Source organism: Kogia breviceps, chromosome 15 (assembly GCF_026419965.1).
Source record: "Kogia breviceps isolate mKogBre1 chromosome 15, mKogBre1 haplotype 1, whole genome shotgun sequence".
NCBI classification, from domain to species: domain Eukaryota; kingdom Metazoa; phylum Chordata; class Mammalia; order Artiodactyla; family Physeteridae; genus Kogia; species Kogia breviceps.
Genome location: NC_081324.1, coordinates 44,326,746 through 44,342,182, shown reverse-complemented (window position 1 = coordinate 44,342,182; position 15,437 = coordinate 44,326,746). Strand labels below are relative to the sequence as shown.

At 38.4% G+C, this 15,437-nt stretch overlaps 1 protein-coding gene across 1 annotated transcript in view; it reads left to right on the top strand.

Moving 5' to 3' along the window:
* Positions 1 to 14,127, top strand: part of DSG3 (desmoglein 3) — a 28,162-nt gene extending 14,035 nt beyond the window's left edge. The window contains 8 exon segments of the mRNA XM_059040266.2: positions 2,151 to 2,422; positions 3,401 to 3,540; positions 4,616 to 4,840; positions 6,518 to 6,775; positions 10,283 to 10,422; positions 10,726 to 10,780; positions 12,123 to 12,370; positions 13,525 to 14,127. Coding sequence (XP_058896249.2) covers positions 2,151 to 2,422; positions 3,401 to 3,540; positions 4,616 to 4,840; positions 6,518 to 6,775; positions 10,283 to 10,422; positions 10,726 to 10,780; positions 12,123 to 12,370; positions 13,525 to 14,127 — 1,941 coding nt within the window.
* Positions 14,128 to 15,437: the final 1,310 nt, after the last annotated feature.

The following is a 15,437-nucleotide window of genomic DNA, read 5'->3' as shown; positions in this document are numbered from 1 at the left end:
AAGGCTATTTATGCCTGGATATTGTATACACTAGAAAAATATTACCACTATTTCAGGACATTCCTTGCCATAGAACGTTGGACTATATGGGAGCTTTTCTCTTTAATTCTGTGACTCCAGTAGAATGACAGATCCATAATATTCCTTAACAGGGAGATCCCTGGAATTCTAGATTGTTGGAAGCCACATAAGTGGTTGCTATTACTCTGCTTTTCAGAGTGGGTTACAGCCATCCTCAGTTGCAAGGGTTTTGTTATAAACTCCCAACAATGCCTAGGAATGAGATATTCCCAGTCTTCTGTGTTGGTGTCATCCAGTCTCCCAAACTAGAAACCTGGGCCTTCTCCTTCAATCGTGGCATTTTCTCACCACCTAGAGCCAGACATCAAATTCTGCCCTAGAAACTGCCCTTAAAGTCTAGCCCTGGTCTTCCTTCTCACAGCCTGTGATCTTCTCAGCCTTGTTCCCTCCCTTCCTGATTGACGTACCTACCTCCTGTGTATAACTCCCTTCATTCTCCTTCGACCACATTTTTCTTAAAGCCAATTTGGACCAGTTACTCTCCTCTTTAAAAACTTTCCTTGTTCTCCATTGGCTGTGAAAATGGTCCTCAATCAAGATTGTCCATGTGAATCACCTGCAGCTTCTCCCAGCCTGTGGCAAGTTAGGAACTACAGGTTCAGTTGGTCTGCAGGGAAGGCCAGGCAGCAGGCGGTTCTTAAAGGCTCCTCAGGGGACTCTTAATATGCAGCCAGGGTGATGACCACCTGCTGGCCTTTGAGATGACCTTCAACTCCCTCAGGATTGCATCCAAGGCCTCTCAGCAGTCATCTCCCTATCACCTTCTGTAACTCTGGTATTTGCAAGTGCTTTCACTCTGCCTGAATAACTCCTCCTCACCCTGAATCACTCTGCTTACATGAAAACCTCTCGGAAGCCTTTCCTGACTTTCTCAAGTATAGGTCTTCACTTGCTTTCACACGCAGACTCTGTAATCTCTTTTGTCAATTACCCCTTATATTATAATTACCTACTTAAGCATCGTTCTCTTCTTCTCCACTAGGAAGCACTTGAGCCCACAAAACCAGTCATTGCAAAGTTAAAACTCAAATCCAGATCTCATACCTTAATTATTTTCATTTATACACAAATGTAACCAAAATGAACATTTCCTTATCCCATCACCCTTAAAAAATTTACTAGTGAATGGAAAAAGCTATCCTGGGATACCTCAGGCCTTGATTTGGGCCGCTCAATAACAGGGTCAAACAAATAGGTGACACACAGGACTATCTGAAAATGGTTCTATGAAGAGTCGGTGGCCCACCCACTCACCACTTTGCAGAGGCCTATTTGCCAACCAAGTTTTTTGTTTTTTGTTTTTTTTGCGGTACGCAGGCCTCTCACTGTTGTGGCCTCTCCCATTGCGGAGCACAGTCTCCGGACGCGCAGGCTCAGCGGCCATGGCTCACGGGCCCAGACGCTCCGCGGCACGTGGGATCTTCCCGGACCGGGGGACGAACCCGTGTCCCCTGCAACAGCAGGCGGATTCTCAATCACTGCGCCACCAGGGAAGCCCTAAGCAAGTTTATTAAGATAATTTATCTTTGCCAACAGGGAATTTTTAAAGCCAGAAAGGATATTATTGCAGAGGAATCCAATAACTATTCTGTGAATGGACGTAGCTGCCATTTACAGGAATGTATTATGGGCCTTAATTAGTTCAGTCCTTACAACAATTTGATGAGGTACGGGTTTTTTTACCAGTAGCAAAAAGTTGAGGATAAGAGATAGTAAATATTGTGCCCTGAGTCACACAGCTATTAAGTAGCAGAATCAGGGTTCAAACCACATTACCACAGAAAATTTTGATTCTTTCCACTGTACCACACAGCCTGAAGAAACTATAAAGGTGTTTTGTTAGTCTAAAAAGAAGTACTCTGCTTTGTAAGTATCCGTTACCAAACTGAGGTTTCATGAGTTACAAATTCTAAAGGATTCTCATCACAGCATTGCAATGATCTGTGAAACCGTTTCGCTGTATAGAAATAAAGGATTCATTCATAGCACACAACATAGAGCTCTCTTGTCCTCTTTCCAGATCATATTTTTGTGACTCCTCTTTCCTTCTAATTTTATTTTTACTCTAGTCTCTAGATTATGAACAACGACAAAGTTTTCAACTTCATATCGCCGTCAAAAACAAAGCTGAATTTCACAAGTCAATAATCTCTCAATATACAGTCCAGTCAATCCCACTCAGAATCCAAGTAAAAAATATGAGGGAAGGAATTATATTCCATCCTCCTTCCAAGACATTTATTATCCCAAAAGGCATAACAGGTAAAAACCTGATCAATTATATCCTGGGATCATATCAAGCCATTGATGAAGACACTGGCAAAGCTGCCTCATTTGTCAAGTGAGATTTTATTTTAATATTTTATTATTCCTTGAATTTTTTTTATTTTATTGAAGTTTAGTTGATTTACAACGTTGTGTTAATTTCTTCTGTACAGCAGAGCAACTCAGTTATACATATACAATCTTTTTCATATTCTTTTCCATTATGGTTTATCACAGGATATTGAACATAATTCCCTGTGCTATACAGTAGGAACTTGTTGTTTACCTTGAATAGTTTTAATTTATAAACTATTACAAAATAACATCTAAACTATTCTGTGCCAAGGATACAAAGAGACACAAAGGCAGCCAACTCAAGGAACCATATAACTCAAGAAGAGGCATGCTATGAGCAAAGGTAGCATAAGCATAAGTTAAAGTGGAAACTAAGAAAAGAATGACTTAGCCTGTCTAGAGAGATCAGAAAAAAGTTTCATGGAGACTTTCAGTTGAGCCTTAAAAGAGAGTAGAATTTCACCAGAAGACCGTGGTGCAGTCAGATAGAACAGCACACACAAGACACATATGCCTAAAATAGTAGAGCACCATGCAAAGTAGCTGCTGCAGTATGAAGAACAAGGACACAGGGACTTCCCCGCTTGCCACAACTAGAGAAAGCCCTTGCACAGAAATGAAAACCCAACACAGCCAAAAATAAATAAATAAACAAATGTGGGGGTTAAAAAAAAAAAGAATACTGCTAGAGGCTTCTATGCCCCTAGTAATAAAAATGAAAAAAAAAAAAAAGAACAAGGACACAGTCATTTTACTGAGCAGAGCAGAAAATTGAAAAACCAGGCTAACATATACTTAAGGATTATGAAATACTGCTTGTCTGTGCTAATATGTTAAGCTTCTGCTGCTTTTATAAAAGTATATTTCATAGTCTTATATTAAGTATAAATATATTAAATATTAATGAGTCATTTTCATTAAATAGGTAACATTCCATGTCTGAAAAAAAAACCTATTGTTGTTTTCTACTACAAAACAGATACATCTTGGGACGTAATGATGGTGATTTGCTAATTATTGATTCAAAAACTGCTCAAATCAAATTTGCCAAAAACATTTATTGGGATGCTACTTTCATGGTTAACAAGACAATCACAGCTGATGTTCTGGCTGTAGATGGTAAGAAAAAATATTTCATTTTTAGAGAAATGTTATTCCAACTGGCATTTCTTGATGTATAGATGATTGTGATTATTAACATATTACCTTTATCATTAGATGAAGTTAACTATCTTAGGGGCCCTGGGTCTCAAGTCTGAGGTGGCTAAATCCAGGAGAAGACTGAGCATCCCAGCTTCTCACTGGAGTTTGTTGGACCAGTGAATTCTGTGTTTGGTCCTGTTGTTGGCTGTTGGGGCAGGAATTTCTGGGTTTGAGAAGGTGGATAAAGATTGAGACAGAACCTATCAGGGAAGCTCAGCTCAAATGTGAGGTGCCTTTGTGAGTTACTTAAACACAGAGTGAGTTACTTATAGAGACCTCAAGCACTTATATCATTGAACAATAAAAATCTTTTGAAATGTTTTTAAAATAATATTCACTTACTATGTGTGTTTCCATAAGTGTAAAATTAATTTATGCTCAAGGCGATCAGCAAACATAAAAATAAAACAAAAGAATAAACACCCAAAATCATATTATCTGGGAAAACAGAAAAAAGCACTAAGGGAAACAACAGAAATAATTCATAATCCCACCACTGAGGGATTTTTATTTTATTGTTTCTGATTGTCAACATTAAAAAAGTTTTCTTCAATAAACTTTATATTTTGGGTAATAAAAATAAATCATAGTTTATTCCAAATACTTTGGCTCAAGCTTTAGAAGCAAACATCTTTCACACAGTCTGGGCTCGTGCAGTAGGATACATTTAAGAAAACTATTATTTTTATGTTGATTTCATTCGTAATCAGTGAATTTATCACCTTATAGGTCTTGGTTCCAAGCATATTAAATTAATAGCCATGCTTCTAATCAAGACATCTGCCAAGTTGACAAATTTAAATTTGCTCTCAGCAAGGTATGGAAATTGGGTGGCATCTTTTTACTTGTGTGAATAACGAATACAGTTTCTCATGAGTAGATACGCTAATCTGGCTGCATGTGAGAGAAATTTTAAAGTTTTATTTATTTAGTTATTTTTTGTACAACTTGTTCTGTACATTTCTCTAACTCGAAAATGTTATTCTTATAGAAAAAACAGGTAAAACTTCTACAGGCACCATATACGTCCAACTACCTGATTTTAATGAAAATTGTCCAACAATTGTCCTGGAAAAGGAAACAATCTGTAGTTCATCACCTTCCGTGGTTGTCAAAGCTACAGTAAAGAACAGGGATGACTATACTGGCCCCTACACATTTTCACTGGAGGAGCAAACTATGAAACGGCCAGTGTGGAAGATCACAAGATTTAATGGTGAGTACTTGTAAAGCTGCTTCCACAAATGAAAGTTGCTGCTTCTTTATATTTCCAGAAGGTTAAGAGAGAGTTCATTTGGGAGCAGTTCCTTTCCAAGAGTAGTTTTTAAAATTCTTTGTAAAGAAGATGAGGTCCTAGCCTCATGAATTTCTTCTCTCTTCAGGAAAGAAAAGGGATGATATAATATAATATTAGCACTATTTAATATTTTCTGCTCTTCATGTGGGCTCCAATTTTTGGATATCTTTGTATTTTAAATTTTTTATCTGTACCTCCACAGCACCCCAAAAAAATAAAAATAAAAACATTATAGTCAGGCACCTATTTTACTGCAGAGCTGTTTAGGTTTCTAAATACAGCCTTCGTGTCTGCAGGCTGTCAACAGACATGAAGCACTGGAGGGGTCAGCCTGCTCAAGGCTGTCACTAGTCAGTCACTAGTCAGGAATCTTGAGAGCACGGTGGACTGAAATTTGTAAACCTATTAGCCAATGGGCAAGAGCTAATCCATCCTTCCTTTTCTCCTAACCTTTATCATGCTAATTTCACATTTCCTCTGTTTTTCAAGAGTCTCACAGAAAAAGCCATTAGACAATAAGAATCTTCTCCCTTTTAGGATTTTATAATGACCAGCAGGCCACTTCAAATCCTTTGTAAATGAACTCACTTATCTCTAGCTCTTTTCTGAACTAATCTTGCTTCCTTTCATGAATGTGCTTACTCTGTGGTACCCTAGTCATAGGGATCTGCCATTGCTAGAGTCACCAAAGGCATCTTGTTCTCCGTGGCCTTCTTTCCTGGGGTCTTACTGATCCTGGTGTAGGGATCTAGCTCCAAATTGTGCATGTAGCCAAATGGGTTTACCAGACACATGTTCAGTGAAAAGGCTACAAAAGAAACATTATAGAGAGACAGGACCTGGCACTAGACACACCTGTGTGGGTGAGGGCAGGCAAGGTAGCAGTGGTTGGACTAGGTGGATCAGGCACAATGTCAAGGAGCATGATGGGGTCAAGAATGATTCAAGGGATACAACCCTACAGCTTTATGAGAGCCGCTGCTGGAGCCCACTTAGGAAGGGATAGCATAGCAATGAAGAATGGAGAATGATCATTGCTCATGAGTCAGAAAAGCAACAGGCCTTCACCGCAGGGAATCCCACACAACTGGCATTAGGCTCATGGGGCGAACACTGACAGGAGAAGCTGAAGTAGCAGCCACCAAAGCAGAAACTCAGTCTTGAGAAGTCAGGCCCAAAAGCATGGATTGAGGCAGAAGGGATACAATCAGAGGTCTACACCAGGGTCCAGGGGTTGGTGAGGACGTACAGAAGAGTGGTTAAGTCCCAGAAGAAGGAGGCCTGGGATTTAAATGATGCCCATCTCTCCTCCTCTTTGGGGGGAAAATCCAGATAGGACTGAGTTTTCACAGGGGAGAATAATGGGCCCATCTGGGGCAGACAGGAGGACAAGGAGGAAGTACAGCCCCATACGTACACTGATCTCCGAGAGCCCTCATATCTGCTCAAGCCTCACCCTACTATTTGTGACAGTGATGTCTATGGCAACTCTGGTTCTGTTCACCAAAAAGGAAAAAAAAAAAAAACGTAGTTTTCAGAGCAAGGAGCAAGATACGCCTTGTCCTACTGCTGATTTGTTTGGTTGTTTCCCTTCAGCCACCTCCACAATCCTACAAGGCGTGCAGCAGGTATATCCCGGTGTGTACAGAATCTCCCTGGTCGTCACGGACAACAAGGGCAGGTGGTGCAAGACCCCGGAGAGCTTGACTCTGGAAGTCTGTCAGTGTGACAACAGTGACACCTGTAGAGCTTCAAACCCGACCCCAACCCATAGGCCCCCGATTGGCAGGGGGTCTGGGAGGCTGGGGCCTGCCGCCATCGGCCTGCTGCTCCTTGGTCTTTTGCTGCTGCTGTGTGAGTATGCTGCAACATCATCCTGCTTGCACTGGGTGTCAGCACATGCAGAGGACTTCCCGCTGCATGGACAATGTATTTCTGCAGTGGTTTTAGAGGAAAAGCTGGGGGGAAATGGCATTTTCAGGAAAAATCAGAAATGTTTAAAGCTAACACGTCATCTGCCAACAATCTGTATTTATAATACAGAAAAGCATGTCGTATATGTTAGGCATATAGAAAACAGCAGGAGAGACTCAAGAAGGAAAAAAATGAAGCATGAAGAGTCTACACACTGGCCACGATGTTCATGGTCAAAATAATGACTTTATCCATGAGTGTGGCACTTTCTAAAACGTCTTTTTCGTATACAAATCTCATGAAATTCTAAAATAAAATAGAACCCTGACCAAATAAATTTAGGGAAAATATATAAGATATCATAAGCTTTACAATGCACATAAATATATCACAGACTCTGAGAAGTTATTGCTTAATCTAGAATTTCCTCAGAATAGCTTTCTACCTGAAAATATACTCCTGTAAGGCTATCATACTTAATATATTAAGTTTATTGAACACATTGAGGGAAATTACATACATGTATTATTTTTCAATAAAACTAAAATTTATTTTTTAATAGGTAGGTTTCCAAAAGTTACACTTAAAATCGTGTGAATCAATTAGTATTTTGAATGTAACAAGTCTCTATTTAAAACAACTTCATGGCAAATTCTTATAGTATAAAAAAAAGAAATCCTTGATAAATTCACAGTCACTTCCCTAATTTATTATAGAACCATAGACTTTTAGAGTTAAAATGATCATTCAACCTCTTAATTTAATTTTTTTAATTTATGAGATATTTTTAAACCACAAAGAAGAACAGAAAATTGCCATGACAAGCACAAATATAACCACAACTCAGACTTAACAGATATTAATATTGCACACATATAATCATATAACATATAACCATCACTCAGACATAACAGATATTAATATTTGCCATATTTATTCAGATCTCTTTTAAAAAAATAAATTGCTATCCATACATTTAGTGGCCTCTTACACATGCCATATATTCTCCTTCCTCTTTCCCCTTAAGTGTTTACTATTCTAAAGTTATCATGCATCATTTCATTTAATAGCTGAAACTGACACTCAGAGTTTCAATTTTCCAATGTCATGATTAGTCAATTTCAAAACCGAAAATTTTTCAAGTACCTATATATGAGTCTTTATGGTACCTTCCAAGAAAGGGAACTTGATTCTGGTTTTCATGTAGTAGTAGATTTATGCATGTCTAACTCTATAGAAAACATATACCATGATAAAGCTCTAATATATATAATAATATAATATAAAATAAAAGTGAACACTAGGAATATTGCAGAGGTTTCACAGACTCAGGGGAATCATCCATTTGAGCCTTGGAAAATGAGTATGATATAGCAAGTACAAAAAGAGGGAAAGGTGTTTCCAAATGGTAACAGCATGAGCCAAAGCCAGAAAATGCTTGGCAGGTTTTAGGAAGCACGCAGCCTTGGGAGGCTAAAGCAAGGGGAAATTGTGGAGAGTGAAGGAGATGAAACTGGAGAACGCTTTGGGGCTAGTTTGAAAGAGCTTACACACACATGGAAAGGAGAGTTGCTGAGAGTATTTGAATAAAAGACTAACACGATCATATTTGTATTTTAGAAAGATAACATTGGGACAGTGTGTGCTGTAAATTAAAAAGGAAAGAACAGTTAGGACGTTATTGTAATAGTTCACAAGGGATGATGGAGGCCAGGTTTTGAGCCATGGCATAAGACTGGAAAGGAAAGGATTGATGTGCAAGGCACGATGCGGGTACGTGGAGAGGATCTGGAGACAAATGGATAGAAGAGTGGAACAGAAGTCCAGATGCACCACTGAATTTGGCTGCTACTGAAACCATTAAATGAAATTGAAAATATCAGAGGAAGCACAGATAAGTAGGGTGGCAATGATAAGTCTGATTTTGAAATGTTGAATTTTGAGGTATGCATATATCCTCTGGGCTACTGTACATTTGGGACTGTGGCTCAGGATGACAGTCAGAGGTAATATACTCCATTATTCCCACAATCACATTTGCTTCATGTGAAATATCACCATTTGCAAAATGTCATATCTTGAATTTTGTGCAGGATGGAACTTTCTCTGGATGCATATGTAAAAACCTAATACATATTGCACACACAATGATAAACAAGATTTCTAAAAGACTATTATGGCCACCTAAAAATACTGACCATACAGATATATATTCATCACTTTTCAAAACTAATTTGTCCATTTATAATATTCAACCCTTCCCACACATTTAACAGTCATAGAATTAAAAATGGCAATAGGTAAAGAAAACCTTTAGAAGTATCACTTATATGAACATTATGTTAAATTTTGAGAAAATGTATTATGTCCAACTTATTTTATTTTATATACTTGGCCTAATTTTTTTCATTTATATATATATAAAATATATAAAACTGACTTAATTTGTACAACTGATGTAGCCCATCCAAACAATACTGGCAAGTCCTCATGGCACTCAGTACCATCCTTTATCTATATTATCTCATTTAATCCTCACAACAATCTATGAGGTAGATACTATATATTCTCCCATTCTTTGGATCAGTTAATGGAGGCAAGAAAAGATGACATAATTTGTCCAGCTGGTGAATGGTAGAACCAAAACTCAAACCCTAGAAGTCTGACTCCAGAGGTGATATACTCTTAAATATCTCACTAAGCTGCCAGTAAGTGAACAGAATTCAAACGTTAGGATTCAGGTGGCCTCAGCAAGCCAAAGGTGGAGGTCAGGTCACTGACTACCTAGACTGAGAAGTGCCTCCTTTCTCTCTTGGCCCATTGGCCTGAGAATGATGTTAATCTTTATTGCTAAGATGTGACTGATATGCACAGAAAGAATGGTAATTACCCAGGCAGGAAGGCCCCTCCAAGCTAAGAATTCTTAAGTCACAATTAAGAGTGCAATGATATTAGATCATCACTCTAGTTGCTGAGGGAGTTTGCAAGTTAATGGCTATTCTCTAAGAGATCATTAGAGACCAGATTACCAAATCACTATAATGCCCACCTAAAATCTTGACTCTTCAGGTGTGTATTCACTTGACACCATATACATAGCCTCAACATGTACGAATAAATGCAATAATAAAAAATATATATTAAGGAAAATGATTGAGGAACTGAATGGCCACCTTTATCATTCATCAAACGGTGCCTATTTTAAGAAAACAATATATGTGTCTCAAGAATAATCTGATCTGTCTCCTTCAGTTTCATAATCATGTGAAATTTTAGTATGCTTAATTTGCCAAATTTTATTTTGTAGAAACTAATTTTGCTTTCTATTAGATTATCCATAAGCGTTAAAAAATATTGTATTTTCTTTGTAATGTTTCTGACAATTGCCATGTCAAAGTGTTTCCGTGTGATTCAAATGTTCTGATATTTTGTTTTCCTATATACTAGTGGCCCTCCTTATGCTGCTGACCTGTTACTGTGGGACAGGTCCTATCGGGGCAGTGACCGGTGGATTCATCTCAGTGCCTGATGGTTCAGAAGGAACAATTCGTCAGTGGGGAATCGAAGGAGCCCAACCTGAAGACAAGGTGAGGATACACTTTGTAAAACATTTATTTCAATCATACAGAAGAAAATTCGATTTATATTCATATAGAAAAAGAGGTAATGGGGTTTAAAAATGATACTCCTGACCCTCAAGGACCCATGAGAGTCAGTACTAAAATGAATGGAGCCTTTTAGGATCTTAGCTCTTCACATGTCAAATCATAAAAATGGTTACTCCTGGAAGAATTTGGAATTCTCGTAATGTCTCCATTTGCATATCTTACTCATATTGGTGAAATCTGGGTAATTTTTAAATGTATTTATTTTTTGCATATGGTTTGTAGGAAATTGCAAATATCTGTGTGCCTGCCAATGGAGTTGATTTCATGGAAAATTCTGGTAAGTGAACATAAAATTTATTTTTGAAAGCAATAATGGGTTAAATAAGAAATATTGAAAAATAAGAAATGTTCTAAATTCTTTTCTTAATAATTTGCATATTTGTGCACATACTGAGAGATGTTACCCCTGAAATAGGGTTTCAATGAAATGGTTTACTGTTAGTATATCAATCAATTCTGTGACCTAGCTCTGGCTTCAATAAGTTCATTTGTCCACTGATGTCACCACTTTTTACTAGCTGAAGATTTGTTATACTTTTCCAAACTTTAATAAACTGAAGTAGAGCTCTCAGGGGGTCAATTATTAATTTTTTAATAAGCAAAAATTTCACACATATAGAAAAATGTAAAGGAAAATATAACAAACACTATGTACTCACCACCCAACTTTGCCTATCAACATTAGTAATATTTGCAGTTAAAGCCTCACGTGTGCACATCCTAGGTCTTGTTGCCCTTCTTCCTTCCCCAGAACTAACAGGATCCTGATTTGAGTTCAATTCTTATATTTACTCATAATGGGACAAGGATCGCTTATTTGTCATATAGGTGAAATTATTTATTTCTTTGGTTTACCAAATGACTATTTTATGCATCTTATCTCAATGCTACAACTAAGGTGTAAACTAGAACCATTAGCAGTAGATTGTTTTTAAATGTCCAGCCTGAAAAATCTGCATAAACTCTCCCCCAAAAATGTAACTGTCTTTATCAGCTACCTTAATCCTTAATCCTTACCTGCTACTCCCATTAGAATTACACAGCAAAAATTATATTCAGAATTCTCTAGAAAAAATAGCTTTCCATGAAAATGTAATGTAAAAGTAACAGGCAAAATAGTCACAGCTTATTAAATTTTCATTAAGCACCAAGACACCAAATTAGCATCTGCTAATTTGCATGATTACATTATGTATGTTTCCTCTTTGGTTTCCATGTTGAGCCAATATGACAGCTTAATTACAATTTCTTTTTTCCTGAAAACAAACAAGCATTGCATTAGAAGCTTTCCATTGCTGTGTGGTGAATATTCTGTTTTTACTTTTCCATTTCTGGCCATTGTCTCTGAAAATCTATTTCCTTTGTATATTTTTTCAATTAGCATGTTTTCAGAGCTATTTCATCTGCTAATATCCTCTGTTACGTCCTCACCTCCTCTGTTACTCTCACATAACAGACTGCGGGATGTTCTTATCACCTCGAGTCATAAAATTGTATTTTCTCCCACATACTTGCTTTACTTGGCAACTGCTCATGGATATCAAAGACCAGGAAAAAAAACAAAACAAAATAAAACAAATCACAGCATGAGATGTTATCGAATTTTCTCCTGTTTTTAGAAGTTTTTACAAATACATACGCTGGAAAGACGGCGGTGGAAGGAGCTTCGGAAATGAAAGTGAACACCAAGTTTGAAAGAGCTACAGGATCTGGAGCCGCTGCAGAATTCGGAGCAGCCACTGGATATAGCAACTATTCCTCAGGACAGTCCGGAACGATGAGAACAAGGCATTCCACGGAAGGAATCAACAAGGACTATGGTGAAGGGGCAATAAACATGAACTTCCTAGACGTCTACTTTTCTCAGGTAATTTGGTGGAAAACTTTGTGGCTTTGTTATCTTGTTTACATTAGAGATCTTTCTACTTGACTCTACTTCAGTTTTACAGTTCGTTTGTTTGCAGTTTGGTGAAATACAAGGAAAAAAAGTGGAGGCTCCTTGTAAAATAATACAGATAACCTAAATGGCTGCCAAAATCCGGCTACTGGTCAAAAGGAAGAAGGGGCCGGTAGACATAAGATGAGAGAATATGGCACCTCATTCCTCCAACTGGAATAACAACAGAAAGCAAAACCTTTTGCATTTCAGATCAGCAGCATCCTCTTTAGGAATACAAAGCAGCTTATTTTCTATTTCCAGTACCATGAAGTATGTCAGAATACATCTGCAGGGCTTCCCTGGTGGCGCAGTGGTTGAGAATCCGCCTGCCGATGCAGGAGACGCGGGTTCGTGCCCTGGTCCGGGAAGATCCCACATGCCGCGGAGCAACTAAGCCCGTGAGCCATGGCCGCTGAGCCTGTGCGTCCGGAGCCTGTGCTCCGCAACGGGAGAGGCCACAACAGTGAGAGGCCCGCATACCGCAAAAAAAAAAAAAAAAAAAAAAAAAGAATACATCTGCAAACATTCTTCTGAGAGGGTTATAGTATTCTTCACATTGTCAAGGAGTCCATGTCCAAAAATGTTGAAGAACCATTGAATTAATAACCCAACCATAAAAGGGGGAACAAGGGCTGTGGTCCCAGATTAGGTGAAGTGTCAGGAAGCATAGAATCAAAATGGGACAAGGGTGCAAGAACAGAGAGGACTTTGGGAGGCAGGTTGCTTGCCTCTTGGTTGGTGCATCTTTAGAATGGATCTCACCTACACTTTCGGTATCAGAACTGGCAAGTGCTGGCATCTAGCCTGGTAGAGCAGATGAAGGCCGACACTGTGTGTGAGGAGAGACTGGCAGGAAGGGCTTGTTTAGGATGAGGATTCTTGGAATATTCCGAGGTGTGGCATGGGCCCTATTTACGGGTCAGGCTCTCACAAGATTGCTGATACAGAGGATGCCCTTACTTCTGTGGATTACCTAAATCACACATTCTTGATCAAACCTTGAGTTCTAAGAATGGTATAATATTACATTCTTCCACTGTGTCTCTTACGATTCATTTTTTTCCACTTTTCTCCACCTTTAGAAAGCATCTGCCTGTGCCAAGGAAGACGATGGCCAGAAAGCAAACGATTGCTTGCTGATCTATGATAACGAAGGAATGGGTGCCCCTGGTTCTCCCATCGGCTCCCTGGGTTGTTGCAGTTTTATTGCTGATGAATTTGATGGCAGCTGCTTGGACTCACTCAGTCTCAACTTTAAAAAACTTGCAGAGATAAGCCTTGGGATGGATGATGAAGCCAAAAACTCAGCCACCCACCAAAGAGAGCAGTTCTGGGGCCAATCCGTACAAGTCCAGCAGTCAGAATCTGTTAGGAACCAGATTTTGTCAGGCAGCCAGGGAGCGTCTGCTTTGTCTGCTTCTGGCTCTGTCCTCCAGCCAGCCATTTCCATCCCTGACCCTTTGCAGCATTGTAGCTGTTTGGTAAAGGAGACTTGCTCAGCTTCTGGTTCCCACGTGCAGCCTTCCACTGCAGTCTTTGATCCACTTCTCACATAAAATGTAATAGTGACGTAAAGAGTGATTTGTCCCATTTCCAGTGTTCCTGGCAACCTACATGGTCTGGCAGAGCTACAAGGGTCAGGTAATAAAATCTGTACAGAAGATCCTTGTTCCCTTCTGATGTGACCAGAATGAACTGGAATTATATACTGGCCAAATATGGATATTTGAACCAAATTATTCAAAATAGCATAGCAAATCTCACAGTATTGGTTTGATTTGGCACTTATTTGCTACTCTCATAAACTGATCATGATTACAGTCTAACTTGTCTAGTTTATATCCCCAAACTGGATGTGTAGTCACTCTTACTTCTCAAATACTATTCAAGTCCTAGTAAATCTTAATGTTTTACAAAAAATCTTGAGATCATATTCAGTGGGAAATTTTCCTAATAATTTTTAAACTTCAAATGCCATGTGTGTTAGTGGATTAAGTGCTTGGAGTCAAGAGCCCCAGTTGTTGAATCTTTCACCTTTTCTTATATCATTAATAATGATATGTCATAAGGTCTTTGCTAAAGCATCTTGAGCTGCTTGGAAAAAAGGAAGTAGTTGCAGTTGAATTTTTGCTATCTTCTTGGTGTGGGAGACCCTGGGTACATCTTTTGCTCAAGCTAATGGTATTGGTTTATGCATTAAACTCGCTGCATCTATATTCCTTATATTCTCACAATAAGACAATTTTGAAATAGAAGTATCATAGAAAACTTAGTAAAGTTTAGTATGGTGTAAATATTTCGTGTTTTTTTAAATCACCTTGAAAGGATCTACCTAAAGAAAATATTTTACATTAAGCTCCTCCCTACACACTTCTCAGTAACAGTAATCCTGTGTTAATAGTCTTTGAAAATTACTCTTTATTTTTTAAATGTCAGTAGGTAGCTGTAACTTACATATCACTTATAGTGATGTTTATCATGTTAACCGTGTCTACAGACTTCATGGGAATAGAAAACATGGCTTTTCTCATAAGCAAAAGAGGCCTCTGACTAGAATAACACATAGTGAAATTTGTGAATGTGTATTATACACAGGCCTATTATACACAGGCCTCGGGCCTTTTCTGGTCAAAAAGGGATACAGAAAGGAGTTATCAGTAACTCTATTTTATTAAGCCTCACTCCTTTTAAATTAAGCTGCTACCGCAATTTAATTCTTGAGCATAACAATGTTAGGTAAGCGACGGCTTAGAATATGTCATTTCAGGGGTATTACCCTGATAGCAACGCAGTTCTTCAAATCATTTCTGATCATTCAAGGTCTTCAGCCTTTAGCCCATAGAGAGCACCCTACCTTTTATCAAATTTTTGGCCTTAACTGAGTCTTTACAAGGTCATTTTCTGGCTCTATGCTCTATTATCTCTAATTGTATATAAAGTAATCCTTCCTGGTTTTTGCCATATTCAAAACCTATATTTGTTTTTTAGATGGAAT